The 24,861-nt window shown below is 38.5% G+C and overlaps 1 protein-coding gene across 1 annotated transcript in view; it reads right to left on the bottom strand.

The window, feature by feature from the left end:
• Positions 1–5,561: 5,561 nt before the first annotated feature.
• The window catches only part of snta1 (syntrophin, alpha 1), a 52,251-nt gene continuing 32,951 nt past the window's right edge, over positions 5,562–24,861 (bottom strand). Inside the window, exons 3-8 of the mRNA XM_033967128.2 lie at positions 15,702–15,900; positions 14,503–14,692; positions 12,897–13,027; positions 11,061–11,257; positions 8,532–8,719; positions 5,562–7,669 (exon numbers count right to left, since the gene is read on the bottom strand). Coding sequence (XP_033823019.1) covers positions 7,577–7,669; positions 8,532–8,719; positions 11,061–11,257; positions 12,897–13,027; positions 14,503–14,692; positions 15,702–15,900 — 998 coding nt within the window. The 3' untranslated portion in view covers positions 5,562–7,576. The remainder of the gene's footprint in view (positions 7,670–8,531; positions 8,720–11,060; positions 11,258–12,896; positions 13,028–14,502; positions 14,693–15,701; positions 15,901–24,861) is intronic.

Below are 24,861 nucleotides of genomic sequence, written 5' to 3'. Positions count from 1 at the left end.
TCCATTTGTATCTAATGTCTATATTTACAACAAGATCATGTAACTCCAAATGAATTTGTAGAATTTTTTATTTTTTTTTCTTATTGTAAACTAATGTATTTATTTAGTTTAATTGCCCGTAATCTCTTTGTATGTTGTTGTGTTCTCTGGTGTCTTTGTATTTGTAATGTTAGATTGATTAGATTTAGAAGTATTTTTTTGGTAATAATTGATTGATTCATATTATTTATTTATGCATTTATGTATTATAATTATTATTATTATTGATAATAATAATAATTTGTTAATTAATTCATTTTATTTATTTATTTAATTTATTTATTTATTTTTGGCATATTTCTCTGGTTGTTCTTGAACTGCACATTGCAACACTGGAATTTCACCATTGCACAAATACAGCTAATCTTATCTTAAAATGAAATACTTTTGCACATTTGAAATACATAAAAAACTGTACATGACAGTGTTAATATGAACCACTTGGATAACACATTCTCTCCAGTGCAAATATAAATTATGGACATTTCTTTTCCCCCATTCTCTTGTTCTTTTGAGAGGGAGACAGATAGTTAGAGAGGGAGAGAGGAGGAGAGAGAGTATTGGATACAGTGGGATGTCCTCTCCTTGAATTAGGTCAGCACCAATCAAAGCCTAAACGCTCCCATTCTGTTCTCCTCTGCTTTGATGGCCTTTGTGTGCTGTGGCATGGAGAAACAGCGACCCCTGCTGGCCATATAACAGTACTGAGCTTCGTCCAGATGAACATTTTATAGCCTATATTGAGACTTTACTGCCATCTGCCTGCTACTCCTGTTGTAAACTTGAATTGCTGGAGCTGCTATGAAAGATTTTATGAGAAGTGTGTTAGATAATTATGTATGTCCCCAGCAATGGTAATAAACTTTGGAAATGACAACAAAATACTATATTTTTACGGTTTGCATCATCTCTATTAAAATGAAAACTTTAAATGAAAAAGGTGGGGGGTGTTTTTCTGCCATCACCAAGGAGACATAGCCAAATAGATGCATAAATAAGCTACTTATGTAACTGCTAATGTGCACAAAGGGCTACTATGGTCACCCCCAGTCACTCACCCATCACATTCAGACCCATATCAGGTGGAGTGTCTTGCCCAAGGGTACGACTAAAGTTTGCACTGATCCGAGGATTAAAACAGAAACTTTTTTTTGTTTTTAATATGACCGCTCTACCACCTCGGTCACTCTGAGTAAATAAAATAATAAAAAATAACTAACTAACTAACTAAACAACTAAATAAATAAACTGGTCAGTGGTCACATTTTTATTTTATTTTTTATTTATTTATTTTTTAAATTTATTTTTATTTTAGTGCTTTTCCACCTTCAAGTCACTCAAAGCGCTTTACATCAAAGAACCACTCACCCATTCACACACACACACACACACACACACACACACACACACACACACACACACACACACACACACACAATCATACACCAGTGTGCACAGACACTGGGGGTGAGGTGGGTTAAGTGTCTTGCCCAAGGACACAACAATAGCATTAATCTGTGGGGGCTGGAGTCACAACACCAACGCCAAACCGCCAACCTTCAGATCAGTGGACTGTTGCAGATACATGAAGTAATGGAGAAAAATAAAATAATAAAATAAAAATAATTAATAATACAATAAAATAAAAATAATTAATAATATACACAACCATGCTTTCGTGCTAAACATTGGAATACTTTTTTTTTTTTTCCATCAATATTTACAACACGGAGTGCATATTTACAAGTGAGAAAGAAACATAAAGTGGATATACAAAAGTGTTGTAAATATGGGATGCAAGACAGAGGTACAACCGTAAAAGTCAGAATGGTGATGGCAATGGAAATAGAAAAGAAAAACAAAAGAAAACTTCATAATGAGCACATACAGTACATATATTTGAAGTACTTTTCTAAATGTGCGAGTGTAGCTGTACTTCACTAAAATAAATGCTAGAATTACTTTAAAAATCTAATTAGACTCGAGATGTGTTTTAAAACAGCAGTAGGTTCAACATTTTGGGGCTTTCTGTTCAGATAAAACTCTTACTAAAACTATTTACGCATCCACAGAATATGATCCAAACCTGCTTTATATTGTATGTATATATTATTATATTGCATCGTTTCCATGAGTCCAAAGGGTCAAAATCTATAGCGTGTCTTTCAGTGCCTGCGTGTTCTTTTAAACGTGATTTAGCTCGGTCTGCACACATGAATGGGATTGCTCTCTCCATACGATCCATTTCAAGATTCCTTCAAACCGCTTCCAAAAACATCATATTCCGTAAAAACAGCCCCTGCCCCAAAGTGCCCCTCCAATTTTGTTAATCAAAATATATTCACACAATCTCGTCTGCCTCTCCAGTGGATCTCAGAGGCTGATTGGCAATTTCAGCGGCGAAACCACCACAGTTCAGAGGAGAGAGGCAGAGGCACAGACGCAGACATGGGCGCAGGGGCTGTTACCATGGAAACGCTTCAACAAGAGGCGCCTGAATGGTTCTGGGGGAGAAAAGATGGAGTCAGATGTGAACACTGGGATTTGATAGTGTGATTTAGTGGACACCTGGGTTTTATATGGAGCCTGTTGTGTTTGTGTTTGTGTTGAGCTGTGATGTTGTTACTGGGTTAAGACCAGAGCAGACACGGATTAATATAAGGCCTGATCAGGATTTATATTAATATAGACGAGTTTAAAATAATTAGAGGGGAGGAGGAGAAGGAGGAGGAGAAAGAGGAGGAGGAGGAGGAGGAGGAGGAGGAGGAGGAGGAGAAAGTGGAGGAGGAGGAGGAGAAAGAGGAGGAGGAAGAGGAGGAGAAAGTGGAGGAGGAGGAGGAAGAAGAGGAGGAGGAGAAAGTGGAGGAGGAGGAGGAAGAAGAAGAGGAGGAGGAGAAAGTGGAGGAGGAGGAGGAGGAGGAGGAAGAGAAGAGGGATGAGGAAGAAGAGGGCAAAGAGGAGGAAGAGGTGAGGAGAAGTAGGAAGAAGAGGAGGAAGAAGATGAAGAAGAGGGCAAACAGGAGGAGAAGTAGGAAGAAGAGGAAGAAAAAGAAGAGGGTGAGGAAGAAGAAGAGGAGGATGAAGAGGATAAAGAGGAAGAAGAGGAGGAAGAAGAGGAAGTATGTGGAAGAGGAGGAAGAAGAGGAAGAAGAGGAAGAAGAGGAGGAAGAAGAGGAAGTAGGTGGAAGAGGAGGAAGAAGAGGAAGAAGAGGAAAAAAGGGAATATGAGCAGGAAGAGGAGGATGAGGAGGAGGATGAGGAAGAAGAGGGCAAAGAGGAGGAAGAGGGGAGGAGAAGTAGGAAGAAGAGGAGGAAGAAGAGGGCAGAGGAGGAAGAAGAGGAGAAGGAGGAAGAAGAGGAGGAAGAAGAAGAGGAGAAGGAGGAAGAAGAGGAAGAAAAAGAAGAGAGGGAGGAGGAAGAATAAGAAGATGAAGAAGAGGAGGAAGAACAGGAAGAGGAGGAAGTAGGCGGAAGAGGAGGAGGAAGAAGAGGAGAATGAAGAGAAGGAGGAGGAGGAGGAAGAAGAGGATGAGGAACAACAGGAAGAAGGGGAGGAAGAAAAGGAAGAAGAGGAGGGAGAAAAAGAGGTAAAAGAGGGAAGGAGGAAGAAGAAGAGAACGAGGAAGAAAAGGAAGAAGAGGGGGAGGAGGATGAAGAGGGAGAAAAATAATAGTCCAAATAAAATAAATGAATAAATAAACGATTTGACTATGAACTTAGTCCAAGAACGTATCCAAAAATGTAGGCAGAGGGAAATAAAAGCTTTAAGAGGAGGTGGCTGGAGGTGAGGCAGAGGCAGGTCTGATCAGGAAAATATATGGAGAAAAAAATCCAAGCAGATGATGTTGAATTATTATTATTATTATTATTATTATTATTATTATTATTATTTTATTTTATTTTATTTTATTTTTCAGTTTAGCAAAAAAAAAAAAAAAGTTATGTCTATGTTAGATTGTTTGGGGTTAAATTTGTGAAAAAAAATAACTACATCAAATTTAATTAAAAATAAGTCATCTATTTTTCCCCAAAACTTGTTGATGGCTTTAATGTTGCTGAATGTACTTCTGGAGCTCCCTGCGTGTACACCATAGTACACTGATAAAGTATATCAGCCTGGTGTATACAGTGAATCTATAGGCATCTGTGCTTGGTGATAAAAGCAGTAAAGAGCATATAGGAGAGATGCATTTGTCGACCACATTTACAATGGAGCAGCAGGCCCAACAGTTTCTATCACACAACCTGCTGACTCCATCATCATCATCTGGTCCTGTGCAGACGAGTATGGACTTAATAAAAGTGCCAAACCACCAACTGCACTGTTAAATAAAGATGTGAGGAGGCTGCTGCTGTCTAGAGCAGGACACGGAGCTTGTTAAAGACTCAAAATGGCTGACCGGACAGTTTGCTTAAGTTATATAAATGTTAAAGTCTGTAGTCATCACCATGGTCAAGAAAAACAATAAAGTTGCACTACGTAACTTTTCAGATGGAGAGTATGCTATTGTTTTGTCTCCGTGGAGATGTTAATGCTTTGCCTGGAATGCTGTGAAGTGTGGCGTTAACTGTACATGTCGTGCATTTAATCAATCAGCATTTTTTATTGCTTACATTAGAAGTTATGCAGATGTAATAGTTTACAGACAAGAAAAAAAAGCTGCAGTATGTAACTTTTCTGTTTAATGATATGCCACCCGTTTGTGGAGCATTACAGGCAAAGCATCTTTATTATAGAGACAGTGTGGTACTAAATATCATCCATCCATTTTTCTTCCGCTTATCCGGGGCCAGGTCACTGGGACAGCAGTCTAAACAGGGACTCCCAGATTTTCTTCACCCCAGACACTTCCTCCAGCTCCTCCGGTGGGACTGCCAGGCGTTCCCCAGCTGAGACACAGAGTCCTGAGCCTTCCCCAGGGCCCCTTCCCTCATGTCCGGGAGACGTCCAGGAGGCATCCAGAACAGATACCCGAACCACCTCAGCTGACTCCTCTCAACGTGTAGGAGCAGCGTCTCTACTCCGAGCTTCTCCCATGTGACCGAACTCCTCACCTTATCTTTAAGAGAGCACCTGCCACCCTACGGAGGAAGATCATTTTGGCTGCGTGCATCTGCATCTTGCCATCTTTCGCCATTACCCAATTTCTGTTTTAATCAATTAGTTTTGTTTTGCTTAAAATACCTTCTTACTGTAAGTGCGGTCTCCTCTCCGCAGATCGGACCAATAACTTGTGCTGGCAACATCACATGCTTGTCTCTAAGGAGATAAATAATACCATATTGTGGAACATCTCAGGCAAAGGTGGGTTAAGTGTCCTGCCCAAAAACACAACATCAGCATTCATCTGTGGGAGCTGGAATCGCACCATCAACCTGTGGATCAGTGGATTTGTGGATCTGAACGCTCAACCAATGATGTTTTCCTCAAAAAGTGGGATTCAAACCGCCAACCTTCAGATGAGTGGATGAACACTCTCCCAGCTGCACCGTCACTGTGCTGTATGAATAAAGCCTTTGGTAAATGTGTAATGAAAAGTTTATTATTTGTTTATATACAAACAACCCAGCAAGGCACACTTTTATTTAAATAAGAATATACAATACATCTTATTCTGGAAACAAAACAACGTTTAGTCTTGAAATATATATTAATACAGTCTTTTAGGGGTTGGCTAAAGAAAAGGCAGCGTTTAGTTTCTGTCAATTTATACAAATATTGATGGCAAAAAAGTGTAACAGCTGATAAAATCTATTAAATAATTCAAAAAAACTATTCAAATAAATTGTACTAAAATATTGGTAAAATTTAAACTAATAATTCTCCAAAAACAAAGCACAGTTTGACCTGTATATAAACATAAACAGGGCTTTCACATACAAGAAAAAAATATATACTGTACCAAATTAAGTGGTTGTTCTAAAGCACAATTTAACAGTCTAGTTTTACAATATGGGTTAGCTGTTTTTAACTGTGTGAAATGGAAATCCTCCAACAAAATGATGAAAAGTCACATTTCAAAAAAAAAAAAAAAAAAATCCTCATGTGAAACTATAATTATTTTTTTCGAAATACAAAAATCTACTAAAATGCTCTTAAAAATATCTGATTCTTTAGTAGCTCGTTTCAAATTCAATGGCATCTGTATCTCAAACAGGATGTGACAAAAACGTGTAAAAGTTATGAAGAATGACATAAATTCCTGCTTCTGATTCATGTTTCATATTAAAATATAGTGTAACAATATCCAAAAAAAAAAAAAAAAGAAAAGTCAAATTAAATCAGATTTATATCGTACAGTTCTTGTATTCCCCACAGGGCCGTACCCATAATTTTGTAAGTACCACAGTTATTTCAGTTATTTTCCAACCCATTTTAGTCCTGGTTGTGTTGCAGTGTAGTCGTGCAATAATCCTGGTTACGACTTAGTTTAGCTTAGTCCTGGATAAAGAAACACTATGCAACTTTTCCAGTGGAGTCTGTCACCTATGCATCTCGATCTCAATCTTGCATTTATGATAATCCGTCCTATAGATGAAATAAACAAACATTCTTACTTTAAATGGAGTCGCCTCTACATAGATTTGACCTGTAACTTTACTTAGTAGGGCCAACCGCTTGTCTCCATGGAGATACATATGTTTAATGTTGTACTGTAGAACATTTTAAGCAATACAATACCATCTCCTATAAGAATACGTCAGACACTAAACCTGAAAAGTTACATTGTGCCCTTTTAAGACCTGGTTTCTTCTGAATTTAATCGTGATTTAAGTCCTGCCTGGTTTGGGAATTACTTGTATTGGCTTAATCCAAGTTAGTTGGCTGTTAAAACCTGGTTTAGTTCTAGTTTAGTCCTGGTTCAAGCATGGCTTTGTCTCATGTTTTCTTAGTTTCTGGTCATGTTTCAGTCCTCTCTGTGGGTTTCAGAAAGATGAACAACTTAAAACAAAATCGTCTATCTTTAAAATGCTGAAAAGTCTTCAAAAATGTTCCGTGAATACATTCTTACAGCCGCGGTACCGAGTGGTGTATTACTTTGTTTCGCACAGTGATAATCTGCACACTTATTTATACAGAGCAGCGAACACAGAGCCTTCAGTCGTGGTGTCATCCTGTCACTCTGCTCGAGCTGCCGTCATTTACAAAGAACACAAGAAAAAAACAAAACAAAAAAATGTTTGTCTAGCATCAGTCAGCGTGAAATACCCTTTTATCAATGCTTACAGCGCGAACAGACAGATTAAACAATGAAAAGACGTGCGACAAAAGGCTTGCTGTGACTCAAAACAAATCAAAAAATGTGCTACAATGCAATAAACGTGTCAACTTTGAAAAAATATTAAGATGCAGGCTGTCAGAATCGAGCGCGTTGGTATAATCTGTCCCCAGTAAACTTACAATCATCAAAAGGTCCATCATTAGTTCCTCCTTGGTGCGTTTAGAAGACCAGGGTGCTGGATAGGCTGCTTTTCCGGTTGTGCATGTTGTTTTATTGGATATTCCTATTGCTGTGTATGCATATATATGTCTTTATCATGCCAGCAGCCCTAGTCGTTTGACCTTTGCAGACAGGAAAGAGTGGATGATGAAGACTAGAGTTTTGGGGCAACAGTGGAGGTCCAGTTGCTGAAAGGGAAATTGAAAACGAGAATAAAAATGTATATTCTGTGTTGAATATAGGCTATGTAACACTTAACTTTAAAAATTCCTAAAGTTAAAAATTTTGCTGGGATACAGGTTACAAACAATAGAATTTGTTGTTTAACTTTAAGATTGGGGCTATTCACATGAAACAAAAACTGTCATCATGTTCTCTATTAGCATAAAATGAACAAAAGTGGTGCAATTATTCAACTCCAAAGATGTATTTTTTTTGTTACTGACAGTACTGTAAGCCCTACTGTAAGATAAATATGACACGTTTTGGAGCAATACCAAACAAATAATGATAAAGTTCAACATTTGTGAATCAAATTTTGGCTATTTCATTCAAAACAGTGAATCTCCCATACAGTTACATAGACCAGTGTTTCCCAATCAGCGGTATAGGGACCGTTTGGCGTGTGCAAATATTTAGCAGGGGTTACTATAAATGGTTTCAGAAAAAAAAAAGGGTGAAATTGAATAGTATTTAAATAACAAATGTTCTTTGAGGTGAGTGTTACATCTCTAAGAATGCACAGAAACACAGAAAACACTAAAACAAGAAAATATAATGCAGTAATTGACCACATATTACTATAGTAAACCAATTAATTTGCCTTTCACCCAAGTTAGGGGGTACTCGGAGTAAGGGACAAAGCTTAGGAGATACTTGAGACAGTTTGATAACCGCTCATAGACCACTGCCCTCTATCTGAAATGATGACATTATTACTAGCCTATTACTAGATAAACAAACATGTTCAATACAACATTCTGATCTACTTCGATGTACTTTTTTCCCTTATGAACGTCCTAAACTACACAAAACAACACGCAAACTCACTATTTCACTCTCAGGGCCTCCAAAGTCGAGGAATATCATGCGGACCCCGTCGTCGGAGGACATCTTGAGGCGCTCAAAAGGTTGCTGCAGCAGGACACTCTTCCTCACTCCCATCTCCTCAGTGTACAGAGTGAAGCCCTCGTCTATGTGCACACCCAGAGTGCACTCCTTACCATTCCAGCTACACGCTAAAACACACACACGCACGAGACTGTTACTGAGGGTTGCCATGTTGTTTTATGCTTGTAACAAAGATGTAAATCAGTGATCATTTCAAAATTGTTTACTCGGGCTGTTGGCCTAGACATTTAGCTGATTAAATGAACACGGGTGCTTTGTATGTGAACCTTTTTAATTATATTTTATGATAAGGATGACAGGATTTGGAAGTGAATCATGAGGTTACCCACATATAAAAAAAAAAAAGGCATGCAGAAAAACTGTTTCTGGATGAACTCCTGTGTGTGTAGTCTTATATACCATAGCCTATTGAAAGAATAATTAAAGCTTTTGCTAGTTTCACACCACTCCCACCCTTAGTCGACGAACAACCCTGTTATTTATATCTGCTAGCTGTCAAAACCTTTAGCACCAATACCTTTAGCCTGTTATTTCTCAGTACAACTTCCCTTGCCTTTTGCGCCTTTTAATATAGGTTGGTGCTATCAAACAAAATCACTGACAAATTAATAAATACATAAATGAATACATAAATAAATAATATCAAGTATAAATATAATAAAATAAGATTGCAAACAACAGATTGAAATTGAAAACCCCTCAGAGTCAAGTTTACTATATATTATGCACTTCTCTTAGTTGCCAGCAGGGGGCTCTATGGCAGCACTTTTAATGCTTCTCCCCAAAAATGCAAATACCATTTCTTCAAATAACTTCAGTTAGCAGCAGCATACAGCATATGGGTAATGTTAAAACAACTCTGCATGTCACAAATATATCAATATATTCTGCTCAATCTCTCAAACTAATGACACATCTTTGTTTCTTCCTGTAAATAAATGAGACGGAAATGCCCACAAATCAGTTAAATGCGGATGGCTTTCCTACCGCACAGCCTCCTAATCAGATTTCCTACACAACAATCAAAACGCAACTTCTGCTGGAGCTTACAGCGAGTGCTCCCTGTGGTGAGCGCTGACTGCTTTGAATAGAAATAACATCTTGTGCCCAGACGCTACATTGGAACTGATATGTTTGAGATGGAAAGAAATGAATAATGAAAAGAATATGCACTATGTGAAAAACAAAGTAAAGAAAAAGTGCTGTTAACGCTAAGTGCATTCAATAGAAGTATACTATGTCTGCAATAAAATACACAGTTGGGTTTAAGGAGTGTTTAGATGGATTCTTTTTTTTTTTTTTTTACGATTTGGAGCTATGGAAAAAACGCATTATTTGTTTTGTCTACAGTTTAAAGGGCCGACAATATGATGCAAAGCTGTTCCATAGTGTTTTACCGAACCATTACATCATTATAATGTCTCTATCAAAACATGTCTTGAATTGTATTTGTTTTATTCATGCATGCTTAAGTAAACCTGCACGTACACCCCCCCCCTGCATAGCTCAAAAGACATTCCCCTCACTGGCTGATGTAAAGTAAAATTTGTTTTTCCTCCAGTACAGATATATTATTATTATGTAACTCTTTGCGGCCCCTACAGCTCCTCTTTTAAAAACACAGAGGAGCTGTCATACAACTCAAACAAACTTGTCATGACCTTGCCAGTGCTCAAATTTTCTCCAGCATGCAATATAACCATAACTTAACTGAAATAAATTTATTTTCATTATATAAATCAGCGTATACAATCCCAGAGACCTCTGTTGACTTAGACATATTTCATGCCACATAAATCAGGGGTGTCCAAACTTTTCTCATTAAGGGCCACAAATAAAAACACAGACAAAGTTAAGGGCTGATTGAGGGCCATAGACTGGTCGCCAATACAGTAAATACTTAAAATCTGTGTTATTATTATAAGTTAGACTGAACCACTAGACCTTTATTCATGTTTACATCCTCAGTGGGACACATTACATATTTGATATGGGCTACGTACAGTAAAAAGTACTGTTTAAGGTAATATGGGCCAATTCACCTGGAAGCTTCTGGGCCAAGAAAAATTGGTCTGAGGGCCGCATTTCGCCCCCGGGCCACAGTTTGGGCATGCCTGACATAAGGCTTTAAGATATTTCCAAGGCAAGAATATAGCAGAAGAAATACCATCACTTAAGTGTCTAAACTAAAAATGTGTGAAAAAATTTATTTTGTAGGACCTTTAAAGAAAACCTTACTTCCTGGTTTGCAAACGATAAACACAGACACAGACAGCAATCAAATTTTTACCCCAAGAGTTGCATAATAACAATTTATCTGTACTGGAGGAAACAAATTTAACTTTATTCTGTTGAAAACATCAGGCACAATCTCTTTACATAAAAACTAATAAGCATTCTAGCGCTAAAGGTTTATAAATGTATTTTGAGTATTTGAGTGTTGACTACCTGTAGAAACCTCCTTGACGAGCTCCGCGGCGCAGTGGCAGCCCTCTACCAGCAGGTGGGTCCACAGAGACAGCTCTTTGGCCGAGTCCACTCTGAACAAATGAGTCTCCACACCCTGCTTTGTCCCCGAGCGCACCCCAAAAGACAACTCTGAGTCCAGAAGAGGAGACGATTTACCGGGGCCCGAATGCACCAGTCTGCACAAGCAACATACAGTTACAGGGAAATATATATGAAGACTGTTTTTGGGTAGATTTTGCTTTTTTATGAGGAAACTGCATGAAGGTATGACTCATTCCATTGGGTGGTTGTATAAATATGTTCCATGCTGCTGACATTTCCCATATCCCACTTGTGGAAAAAGTGACTACGTGGTGTGTGCTGGTTTAAAGGAAATACAAAATACAAAGATTCTAGATTACAGATTCTCAAAAACAGGAAATTATTTACAGAATTTAAATGGAATGAAGGACTCCTAAGATACATATTGGGCATGGATGTTTTTTTTCTGACACTGAACTGTTGTACCGTCGAAATAATTTGCATTTGTTGTAGTAATTACTCTTACAACAATACAACCCTTCACAAGCCAGGTCATTGTGCCTTTGTTCCTTAGAGCAGGACACTTCACACTTGAGAGGGGTGTGAGTGAGTGGTTGGTTGTAGTTGGTAGTTGGTAGTTGAGTGAATGAATAAACAGCTAGATGCTTGTCAAATTTCTAAAGGTCTGTAGTTCATTTGTGTGGAAAAACACAATAACTACTAGTGTTGTCAAAAATAAAATGCTAAAACTAGTATTGAAAATGCATTCTAATTGCTACAAGTATGTAAAAAATAAATAAATAGGACAACAATGGTCCTTGTTTGAATAGTTTGGTCCTAGTCTACATCATATAAAAGTGAAAAAATAATAATACTAAATGCTCAATTGTCTAAAAGATTATATTTTTAATTGTTGCATTGAAATCATCATTGAGTATGAAGCATAGCCTGTATATATAAATGGACATAGCTAACCTGCCAGCCACTACAATATAGGAAAACATCATGGTTGCACTTCTGGCCCCAATTTATATTACATTGGAAAACTGTCACCCCTCTGTAACTGCTGCTGTCAGGCTAAATACAAAATGTTCGTATTAACCCGCTCTACATGATCCTTCTCATTAATAAGAGACAAATCAGGTGTCTTCTTTCCCTGAGGTCACTCTCGCTAGTGTTAGCAACAGGTTTGATTGACAGGGTTGCTAAGTGCCCAATTCATGCTAAATCAGCGATGCCTGCAGGAAGGAACGTTACCTTTAACAGCCTCACTCCAGATTGGCCTTTTGGTTGCTATGACACTTGCGGTCTGAATTTCTAATAAGGATCTTGGCTCTAAATTTGCTCCTATAACTGCTAGTTTCAACCAGCTTCATTTGCTTAACTTGCACTGTTGTTCTGATGCAGCCGTTGTATATATTTTCTACCTCTAACTATTTTATTTTATCTTTAAGCATATATTTTTTAACTTTGTGCATGCCCTTATTTGTACTTATTCAGTGTGTTTTTATGTTGCACTTTACCACCGAAGTAAGTTCCTGGTCTGTGAGCTGTGTTCACTGACGATTGTAATAAAAGTCTCCCGATTCTGATTCTGATTTGAATGGAGCCGAACGCTATGGGTGACGTCACACTCCCTTGGTGCACTTCTTTATACAGTCTATGGTTTGAAGCCTCCATCCATCCATTTTCTTCTGCTTATTCATCCCCAATTTGAAGCCTATTTCTTACTAACAAGTTTGCCATTTTAGTATTGCAACATTACTAAGAACATCAGAAGATCTTAGCTCTTACCTGGTTGTGATGAGGGGGTAGCTCTTGGAGGGGTTGTTGAGGCTCTCCTTGTTTTCGGGCAGTGAGGAGTAAAGCAGCAGGTCTTTGTCCGTCAGAACGGCCAGCACCGGCTTCTCTGGGCCCTGGGTCATCTGAGCACAGTAGGGACATGACAACAATCAACTACAACCACTAAACATCACAGAACTAGAATAATCAGATACTATAATCATCATAAATAACACAAGACAAATGTGATCATCAGAAGTACCTGGGGACATGTGTCAGCTGTTCATTGGATTTTAAAATGAGGAAGACAAAGTAGAATACATTTAAATAACTCTTTCAATCCGTACTATTTTCTCTTTTGTTTTTGCCACATTAGTTTGCCCTTTTTAAATAATTATCCTTGTAAAAAACCTGCACAGACGGTGTGAAAAGAAAGAAATCAGATTACTCACATCAGATGTAACTGTTTAGATGACATTTCAACAATCTGATCATGAATCACAAATACAATCTCATTTTGAAATTGGTGGCAGTATGCATTTGATATAAGACAGTTGTTGTTTGTCTCATTTCATTTTTTACAACTTTGTGAAATGTATGATTTCCTAATTCATGCAGTGATTTTCAATTTTTCTTTAGATGCGTTTATGCCAAACTAAAAATGTGTTTCCATATTTGTTAAACAGTTTTAAAGGTCCTATATTACAAAAAAATTATTATTCTGAGCTTTAAGCCATGTTATTAAATGGTTGCCTCATACTAAACATATCTGAAGTTGTGTCTCGTTTCATTCACACATGTTTGAGTAACCCTGCATTATTAGTCTGTCTGTATCTCCAAAGCTTAAAATGCTTTGTTCCCCCTTGTGATGTTATGTAGTGGTAGTTTTCAAGTTAACAGCTCCTTTTACCTCGAGTTCAGTACAGATTGGAAATTCCAGGGTTGAAATGATCTAAATGATTGCCATGAAGATGTACAGAGTTTAAAAACATCACAGTTCACTTCCTGCATTATCACATGACATCACATGGTGGAACAGAGTGTTTTCCGTTTGAGAGAAGAACTCAGGTGAAATATTTTAACATAGATCAGGAAATAGCGTAATATAGATCCTTTAAATGTCTAACTTTAATTCTATTTATACATAGGGCTGTGATTATTGTGATTCACTATGTCTCCCTTTGATGCTGTTGTCTTCAAATAAAGACATTTTATGGTTAGTCTCTATAAGGCTCTGAGTGAGTGACAGCTGGATCTAACCAATAGCATTGAAGTGTCACCTTTAAGAAGAAGCCGAGGACTTTATTTACAACTAAAGGCAATAGAAAATGATAAAGTGTACATAGTGATACAGTTGAACTCATGATCTGATTTCAACAAAACTGTGATATCAAAGTGCATGACAGGTTAGAGTACTTTTTCACTAAAACATAGTTAACAAAATTCAGGTGAAGTTTATGGTTTGACTTCCTGGTTGAACACAGACAGAAGATATGACATACATGGAGGTATTTCTCGTTCTTAATTATTATTGGCGCATAGAGTGTTGTGATGCCATCTGAAACCCAGCAGTTGTATGCACTGCAGTTCTTCTTGTATTTCAGGTGTAGTTTTATACCTGCTCAGCTATCCAGCCCAGATGTTTGACCTCCATATGGGGCTGCATGCTCCTCATCTCCTCCTTGACTCGTGGTAACAGGCTGGCAGCTCCTGCCTGGATGGCATTGTACCAAGACTGAGCCATAGCTGGGTCTTTTGCCCGCAGGAACAGAGAGTTCTTTCTGTTGGATGAAACCACTTCGAAATACCTGGCACACAAATGAGAGAGAGAGAGAGGGTGAGTGAGGAGAGTGCCGCTGCAGGGAGACCCATGCACATTAGAACAAAGAATAGGTGATTACACTGTTCACCATGAGCTATGTGAGGCTCCAGGCGGCTCTACAGACTTCTGCTACTGTCAGGGGAGGCAAGTAGACACTTTACACTTTTACAATTCATCCAGGAGAGAAAATGATCAATGTATTAGAGCACTGGAGTGATTTAAGACTGTTGGCTTGGCTCTTTCGCTTTCTGCAATTCCATAAATTTATCCCGACTTGGGACTGGCACAGCGCACATACTTATAACTTAGGGGTGTTAAAATGATAAAATAAAAGCAGAAATAGTAGCAGTGTTCTTGGCCTTTAAACCTGCTCTTTTGTACCTTTGTTTTGACATCTCATGTTTTAGAACTTTTAGAACGCAATTACCATATACTGAATCAGAGTTATTTTCCATTTTGGCGCTCCCCATACTGAAATATGGTGTGGGGCTCCAACTACTGGGAGCAGAGGGAATTACCACGGGGTAAAAAAACTATTAGCTAATTAAGGAACATGTGCAGACATGTTAATATACACATACACTTGTAATAAACATTAGTTTTACATAATATGTGTTCTTTTAAGAAGGTATTAATCAAAATACAATATTCTGAGTTAAGTTATAGTTTGTTTTTGTAATTTAGTCATCCTGTTCTGTGCTGAAAACACTCTTCTTACCTCCCACCTATGTTCCTGATCAACTCCTACTCCAAGAAGTACTGATCAAACAGGTTGTCTTCTTACATGCTTTTGCTCTGATTCATTTATGAAAGAAAAGTACTTTGGAATTAAGTAGCACACTTAGTGAAATTACAGTTTAAAAGGTAGTAGTTTAGGTACACAATATATACAGTGTGCTCATATAAAGTCACAATAGTATACTGTATATCTGAAGCCACTAATATAACAAAAAAAATCAACAGAGAAAATAAAGAACGCTACAAAACTGTAATACCTGTGTTCTGTATCCGGGGGGCACTGTTTCCGCGACACTTGACACATCTTGAGTGGGATATTACGGGGTTCTCTCAGCTCAGCGGGGGTGGGCTCAGGGGCGCCCCTCTGTGGTGTGGAGGGGGGAGAGTCCCACGGGAGCGCAGAGCCGGGGGAGCCAGATGTCTTAAAGAAGGCCGACATCTCCTTGATGTACTTGACTGTGCAGAGGAGAGGGAGAACAGCGGTTAGATAATGACGGCAACTCCAAAGGGACAAAAAGAGCAAATGAGAGTGACTATGGAGCCTGCAGGTTAGAAATGAGACAAGCGAAACTTTAGCTTCAAAGCAGAGGGACTTGTACTGTACATTCACTGCAGTAGTTTTCAGCATCATATTCATTAGTTTGGGGATATTTGAACATGACAAAGATATAATATTTAGTTTTTAATTGTTTAATCGCAACTATGCATATTGTTCCATCACTCAGAAACCCACAAATATGAGTTCAACTTGCACTGCAGTATTTGACCCATATTTTGCTGTCTGAAAGTATTATGTATTTTATTACAAAGTTAATCCAATTGTGTTATGCAACAGTTTTGTTTTTTTTTCCTTGTGTAACTACATGAGGCTCAAATATTATGAGATGTTATGGGAAAACACAAGTAAACAGTCTTATTACATCAATTTAGACCCTATTTAGATCCCTGGCTGAACCAATATCGTTAAATATATATCTGATCCAAACTATTTTGATATTAATTTTTGATATAGTTAACGTCACTACTGAAAGCAAATTCATAACAACATATAACAGTTAAGTCTTCGTACGTAGCAACCAACGTTTTTCTCTTCAAATCGTATTCTATTGAACACTAGCCAGACAAAGGGAAATTCAAGAGCGTACCTTCAGAATTCTTACATAACTTAAGTAATCCCAGTTTAGATCATAGCACACAAAGCATAAACACAGGACAATATGCGTTGAATGATTGCATACGATCTTGAATACGTCATGCCGTAACATGTTCTAAAATATAACTACTTCTGTAAACACTTATACAAGCTAAATAGTTGTGGGTGTATACAACTTCCTTTGCACTCTCACTTTTAAACTATTCCTTCAAGGTCCTATATTACACAGAATTGACTCTTGTGAGCATTTAGTCATATAATAATGTAGTTACCTCATAAAAAAAACATACAGGAGTTGTGTATTTGTGTATTAAAATATGTGTGAATGAAACAAAACAACTCCAGGTATGGTTGTAACGAGGAATCATTCTAACAGATGAGAAAATAACGCTATATGGCCGTTTAAGAATCATTACACTCATTTCCGCTGTACTGCATAGAGCATTGGCTTAGCTGATTGACTTTTAATTCTGCTGTTGCATCATTGCTCTGCTCCCACCTCCACCCACGCAAGCATGCAGTGTGCCCTCTGCCCCAGTGCGGTGGGCTGTGGTAGGACTTTGGCAAATTGACAGAGCTTTACCACTGCTGGTTAAAAATAGCCTTAAGGACATGGCCAGGCAGGAGGTTCAGACCCAAGACTGGATCTGGTTTCATTGGAGGAGGTGTGAAGAGCTGCTCCAGACTGGGGCACGAGGAGAGGCGACAGAGGGCGAGGAGGGGAGTCTGCTCCGGGAGAGGGGAGCTAAAGGAGGCCTAGAACTGGACACTGATATAGTAAACCTTAGCATCATTCATGTTTAAAAAGGCTGTCAGATATTAGCTAGAAGGAAATTTTAGAGCAATATTAGCCTTTTTTTATCTTAGTCGTTTCAAAAGAAGAAAGTGTGCTCATTTTTAAGTTACTCATGAAAAATCCAGTGTGGTAAAGTTTGCATTAAGATCACAAACCTTAACACAGCACCTTAAATTATTACATTATTAGTTTGTGTGAAATGAAGGATCCGGACAGAGCAGTGGAGCGACAGTGGCTGGAGAGGAGGAGGAGGACAGAACTGTTACACGTGTGGAGGAGCATGTGGCTGTTCTGGATCCGCTCCACTTCAGGGAAATACAAGATGTTTCTTCAGGAAAGACGTGGCTTTGATTTGCATCTGTAAGAGGTGAGTGTGGTCGCTGTTCTGAAGCAGGGCTGTGCTTAAGGGGACGTTTGTGACACATGAGGCTGTATTATGAGAGCACCTGTCTGTCCAGTGCACTGTCATCATTGATATCTTTTCATGAATGTACATTTTGTGTAGCAAGTGCATTACACATCTGTAGAGCTGTCATATGTCTCACATTGTTTCTAGATGCAAAATTATAATTCCATAGATAATACTACTGAAGACTCAACTGCATAACTGAGAAGTAGGAGTAGGACAAGTCTGTGAAGAAACAAAAAGCTCACTGACTCGCCCTGTTTGTACAGACAGGGTGTCAACTTCAAATACAGTCCAAAATATGAAAAAAACTATACATCTAGGCTTCTATAATTTGTCTCCGAATGGCTCATTATGCATTTAATACGCAAGTAAAAATAAACATACAAATTTGCAATGTAGTTTGTGTAAAATGTGGCATTATTAAATTGTTATAGACTAAATATTGATGTCCAACCCAACTCTGCTTGTCTATCCATAAAAATCACCACACTACTGTAATATATATAAAATGATTAGTCGACGAATGCAACTTCTGGTCGACTAAAGCACCATTGACTGATTAATGGACTAAACGACTATAAGCCTCTCTACAGTTAAGTGCAATACTGAGCACTGTGTCTGTCTCTCAAACTCTATGGCCACAAAACTAACACATGACACGTGCAAACTGGTCCACAGGAAGTTACGCCCCATGTGCCAAAGGCTGCATGTGGACAATGTCTCGGCCTTGGCACAAAAAGAACAGGAGCCATCATGTTTCACAGTGTCCAGACTCTCACCTTAAAAGTATCGTAGCACTAAAAGTCTACTGCCAAAAACTATGTAACCAAAATCGGACATGGTTTCCAGCCACGGGGGGACCCGCGGCAGAGGTTAGGTTGAAAGGGAGATGACCTAAATGCCTGAACTATGAGCAAACCGTCTTCTCTGAGTCAGCAGCAGAGCCAGTCTTTCTGTCTGCATGCCCCTCTAGGAACTGGATCTTGTGTCACACTGTAACATCACATTCTTTACAAACTCATGGAATACAACAGGGCTCAGACAATGTTAAAAAATTACTGGTGATGTAATGATAACCGAAATGTTGTGATATTATTTGCATTGCTAAAAGTCTCAATAATATCACGAGCCGTCACCATATATTGAATTGCAAGCCTCTTTGCTTAAATGTTGGGTTTTTTTTTTTGTTTTTTTTATTGCAGCAACAGTTAAAAAAAACAAACAAAACCCCCCCCCCCCCAAAAACAGAGTGAACAACACAGACCATGATCCTTTGCTCCCTTTCAGAGCAGCCAAGATGAAGGAATAACCATTAGGCACTTTCATATCACTTTCATATAATTATAATAATTTGGAAAATAACAGTAATGGTTAACATCAATTTTGTCAAGGCATTTTAAAAGGAAAAGCAGCATTTCTACAGTTCTGTTAGCCTTTCCAAAATACTGCAGTAAATATGTTATCATGAAATACATATTGTGATAATATACAGTGAGATTTCGATATCGATACCTAAAAATCACCAAGAAAGTGTGCAGATAACATTAACAATTGCACTTTCTCTTAAATATTGCAGTGATCACGGAGCCACATCACCTTGTCAATGCCCGATCTCGTCCAATCTCAAAAGCAAAGCGAGGCCAGACCTTGTTAGTACTTGGATGGGAGACACAGTGGGGCAACAGGGACTGAATACTGTCATCATGCCCTTAAGCAAGACACTTCAGCCACCTTGCATATGAATGTGGTGTGTGCCTGGGTGTTTGGTATTGGTGAGAAGGTCAGAGGGCACAGATTGACAGTCTCGCAAGTCAGTCTACCCCGGGGCAGCTGTGCCTACAGTAGCTGCACGCACCCCTAAGTATGGAGAGAATGAATAATGCAATGTGAAGCACTTTGGGAGTCTTGAAAAGTGCTAAATAAATCCAATGCAATATTAAGACGTAATTTTATATTTAAAGTGCCATGAGGTAATAGTAACTGAAAAAGGTTGAAACTTGAGTTGAAACTTGAGAAAAATATCTAATTGCGAATAATAATAATAGGATTCTGCGCAAAGTTCACAATTCAAACGCATCCAGAAGAATTGATAAAAAGGACAAGACAAACTGGTAAACTATTTCAGAACATGTACAAATGGTTAGCAGTTTATCTTATGCATATATGTGACAGGATACGATGCTGTTTGTGGAGGATGATACTTCAAAAAAAGTAACGCCTTTGCGATTTACTACTTGCGTCCATTCAAATTGCAATTGTGATTAATCTTGCAGTCCAATTTGCATGCGTGTTTGTTTGCTTTTTTTTACAATGACAGAGAATAAGAGACACACCTAGCCGTAATACTGTGGTTGTTTGTTAACCAGGACAATCGGCAAATGTCCTCTGCTTTAGCATCTCAAGTGTGGAGTTATATCCAGCCGAAGAGAGGGCCCAATCCTTTAAGTCCTCAAAGCTTAAAGTGAGTGTTTATTCAATCCTGAGACATCCCAAGTGACTATATTGTCCTTGAAAAATACTTGAAACTATTGCAGCAAACACAATTGGTAATAATATAGTGAATCTACAAGTATGACACTTCAAAACCTGTGCCTTGTGTAGCAGAAGAAAGATTCAAATTCAGAAAAGTCGTACCTGGACGACTGAGAGACAACACAGACGTCTGGTTATTAGGGCTATAGTCGATTAGAAATTCTTGGTTGACTAAAAAACAGATTAATCATTGAAATGCGTGTGTGCAATGATTAATCGACTAAAAGCGGGCGCGGCACTGGGTTTGGCACCGGCAAAACCTTCCAACAGTATTAGGAAGGAAGGAATTAGCAAAAACAACTATGTATAGAAAGAAGTGGTCCTCCCTTCTGCTGTTTTCCCTGTTATCTCCCCCTCCCTTCTGTGTTGTCCGTCTCTCCTCCCACCTGGGCGTCGGCTTACCTGATCTGACAGCTGGCACATCTGGATCCAATTTCACTCATTACCTGCAGTATAAGACGCCTGGTTTTGATACTTCTCCAGTCCGTAAATGCTTTTGGCTCCACAAAACCAACTAACTTTTTCTGAGTGTTTGTACTACAATTGCTTTGTCCTGTGTCCAGGTGCAAACTGCGTGTCTGTCCCCTACCTGTCTACCTCCCTGCTTGATAGCCAGCTTGATATCTATCCGCCATACCTACCTCTGGACCCTTCCAGCCTGATACTTACCACATTTACCACTGATTATGAGCCTGGGCAAAAAACAGTTGAACTTCTTACTAGTGTGGTACTTTTGAGTCCTAAGTAAAACTGTGAGGGAAGTACTAGAAAAAAGCATCTTCCAGTCACAACAAACACTCACTCAATGGACTGTCCTTTCTGATGCGTATATAACGACTTTTTAATCAGTCATAGTTGCAAAAGATCGAAGTTAGTCTGTTCTTCTGACCACTTTGTAATTATTTTATGATATAATTCAATAGGACTAATAAATATATATATTGTGAGGTCCAGAAGTGGAAAAAATGTTGATCAAGGCTGGAGTGGAGCTTCTATTGTTAATGGAAGTGTTACATTAAAATGCCCGTACCTAACCTTCGTTTCTTTCCTAGTTCAGGGAAGTTCCTATCATATTCCAAGCATCCTAATTTTTCACCGCAATAAGTTTATAAGCCCTTTTCACAACTTTTAACTCCAGAGTTAAAAGTTGTCAAGAGCAGAGTTTTGCCGACACGTCACTAGCACAACTAGCATGCTAACATAGCCCTGGCATTACTTTCTGGTTTGTGGATCAAAAAAGTGCTTTACAGTCAGCACACAGCGGACTCTTTTTGATGCGTGACTGCTTTCAGGACAAAACTAATTTCAATCTGGTAGCCTCAGCCCTTTTAAAGAGTCATACACTGAAAACGCTACAACAACATACATGTACATACAATAAGAAAACGTTTGTACTTTTGTAAACAGATGAGATATTTCGGATGTGCGCACTGGGAACACATTTAAAGAGTAAATGACTAGTATTTATTTATCAGGGGCAGCTTTGAAGTATCAGTCCTCTCACATTCACACTGTTTCATTAAAATGAGCTGCAGTGCATTTGTTCTACTGCCAAGCCATTGATGTTGTACCACTGAGCGCCAACTGCCTCCTTCAAACTGGACCAAGGCCACTCAGAAACCTGCGGTCAATCTCAATGTGGGACAAGAAGACACGGAAACGAGTACTGAAATTACACAGCGGGTAAAAAGAGTTGGGGGCATGTAAAGCGTCTGTGCAACTGTGAAAAATGTAATCTAATTAGAGAGGCTCTGATCCAGCTTTTCTTGTTCAGATACTGGCTTTGAGTCGATGCAATGGAATATTTCTTAACTTACAAATGCGGTAACTAATCACAAATCATAAAGGTTCGTTATGTAACTTTTCTCAGAGGGTACACCATGTTAGGCTTGTTTCCACTGGTTCGCTTTATCGCAAATCTGTACAGTCTTTATCTTAAAGGTCCTAGATTAAACAAAATTGACTCTTGTGGGCTTTTAGTCATGTTATAATACCGTTAGCTCCTCAAAAACAGGCCTGGAGTTGTGTTTTGTTTCATTCACACATGTTTCAGTAACCTTTTATTATTAGTCTGTCTATATCGCCAAAGCTGAAAATGCTGTTCCACTTTGTGAGCGACAGTTTTCACATTAACAGCTACTTTTTTTTTTTACCTTGTTCAGTAAAGATCGGCAATTCCAGGACTGAACTCATTCAAATAATTCTAGTGAAGGTGTGTGGAGTTTAAAAACACAGTGGAGCGCTTATTTCCTGTATTACCACATGACATCACAAAGTGGAACGGGGTGTTTTTAGTTTGAGAGAAGAACACAGTCTAAATATGCAGGGTTTGTGTGTTAGATGTCTTAATGAAACAAAAACAACTTCGGGTATGTTTGTGATGAGGAAACAACATTAACACAGATCCAAAAATAGCGTATATGGGCCCTTAAGTGAACCGTAAAGTCCTGTTTGTGGGGCCCGAGGTGCAAGCTTCAACGGGATGATTGGACAGAATACATACAGTGTTTTTGCAATACAATATTTGTAACTGAATATTATAGTTCTCCGCACTGAATTTAGAGTGGAACATTGCATGCAGAGAAATCTCAGTTGAGACATGCAGGTGCCGGATTCTCCACCAAAACAGTTTTTTTTCTCCCAAATACAATACAATAATAGAAAAGTTAACATCAAATCCTTCTATTTAAATGATACTTGCATACTTCTATTCAGAAATCTAGAACAGACTTTTTCCTGTTTTAACATCACCAGTGTGCTGATATCTTCAAATAATAATACAACAAAATCATAGGCCTAATTTCTATTTTTTAAGTTATATTTTTTATCTTTTATTTAAAAAAAACAACTTTCTGTTTGCTTTTTGTGCATGTGCTGTTTTTTGGCCGAGCGGTAGGCGGGACAAAAGTAGCACAAAAACAGGCTTTATTCTCAAAGGTCATTACTCAGAATTATGTGAGGCACAGTTTACAGATGTTCTCCATCCTCCACAAACTAGAGCAGAGTGAGGCGAAGGAGGCAAGTGGGAAGTGTACTACTGCAAAGAAGCCAGCATTTTACCAGACAATACAATGTGAATACTCATCACTCATATACTGTAGATACAAGTAGGGCTGGATTTCATTCTTTTTTTTCTTCTTCTTTTTACCAATACAATACTTGGGCTACAATGCAATACCTGTTTTTGGTATCGGTAACTGTACTTGTTCAGCACCTATTCATTCCTGTATTATGAACAGCATAATAATGATCACAAATTTTATACATGTATATAATTATTTATATATATTTATTCGGTATCACTGCCCTGTTCCATTTTTTCCCCCCAGTACTAGCTTAACCATTTTATTCTACTGTAATGACACCTTTAAACAGTATCCAGCCTTAGAGATTCTTGTAATGCCACACTGATGAAACACTAATAAGATCTACTAGGAGGTGGCAAGGGCTTAGTGGTAAAAGAGTTTGCCCAACAATCCAAAGGTCAGTGGTTCAGTCCCATCTTGGACAAGAAAGAACATTTTGACAACGAGGTCAAATGTGTTCATCATACCTGGGGACACTAGTTTTACTTTCTATTTTTATTTTACTTTTTACTATGTGTGAGACAGGTCATCGAGACCCAACACAGCTCAGCTCTGCCAGAGATGTTGCCATGAAGACCATTCACAGCACATTCAATACAGAGCTAAAATTAGCTGAGATGGCAATGTTATTACTTGAGCTTATCTGGCACCCACTGAAAGTACATTAATACAGTGTGTGAGTGTGGAGGTAATGTCATGTGTGCGTGAGAGAGCAACGAGAGTGCAAAAGAGAGAATGAGAGAGAAAGCGAGAGAGTGAGAGAGGCACTATGCTTGTTCTGCAGAATCCTCCACCATGGCCCTTCGCTTCTAGAGACTTTAATTCCTGAACACACATTTTCAACCAATTCACTTTAGACACAATTCATTTAGCAATGATTTGTCTTCTCTCTTTCCATTTACACAGACGTTATAACCTGATTTTTTTAGTTTTTTTATTGAGGTTAACTGATACACAGTATATGAACTGACAAATATCACATGGGCCTCTCACAATCATTACTATAGAGAAAATACATGGCCATACATCGACAGCCATAGTCTAAAGGAGTGAAAAGTAGATATAAATCAAAGGGAAAAATGACAAGTACAATTACATTTGACCAACAATAAGATGCTTTCTTCATTCAAAAATGTATGTGATATCAAATGCATTTGGTCAGTATTATGCAAGTAGAGTAGATGCAATACTCCATATATTCTCACCTAAAACATACACACAATACACTAATCCTGCTAAATTCTAAAAGCACGGGCATGACGTAGGCTTGTGTGGGCTGAGCTTTGGACCATAGACTGTATACATAAATGAACATAACTAACCTGCTACCCGCCGGTTCCAAATAGGAAGTGAACGTACTTCCGGCTCCATCGACTCTGGATCCAGTTTAGTTTACATTAGAAAACTGTCGCTACATTAGAAACCTGCTCCCTGCTAAACC

Source organism: Periophthalmus magnuspinnatus, chromosome 5 (genome assembly GCF_009829125.3).
Source record: "Periophthalmus magnuspinnatus isolate fPerMag1 chromosome 5, fPerMag1.2.pri, whole genome shotgun sequence".
Taxonomy (NCBI): domain Eukaryota; kingdom Metazoa; phylum Chordata; class Actinopteri; order Gobiiformes; family Gobiidae; genus Periophthalmus; species Periophthalmus magnuspinnatus.
Note: the sequence above shows the minus strand (reverse complement) of the source record. Positions and strands in the feature narration are given on the sequence as shown.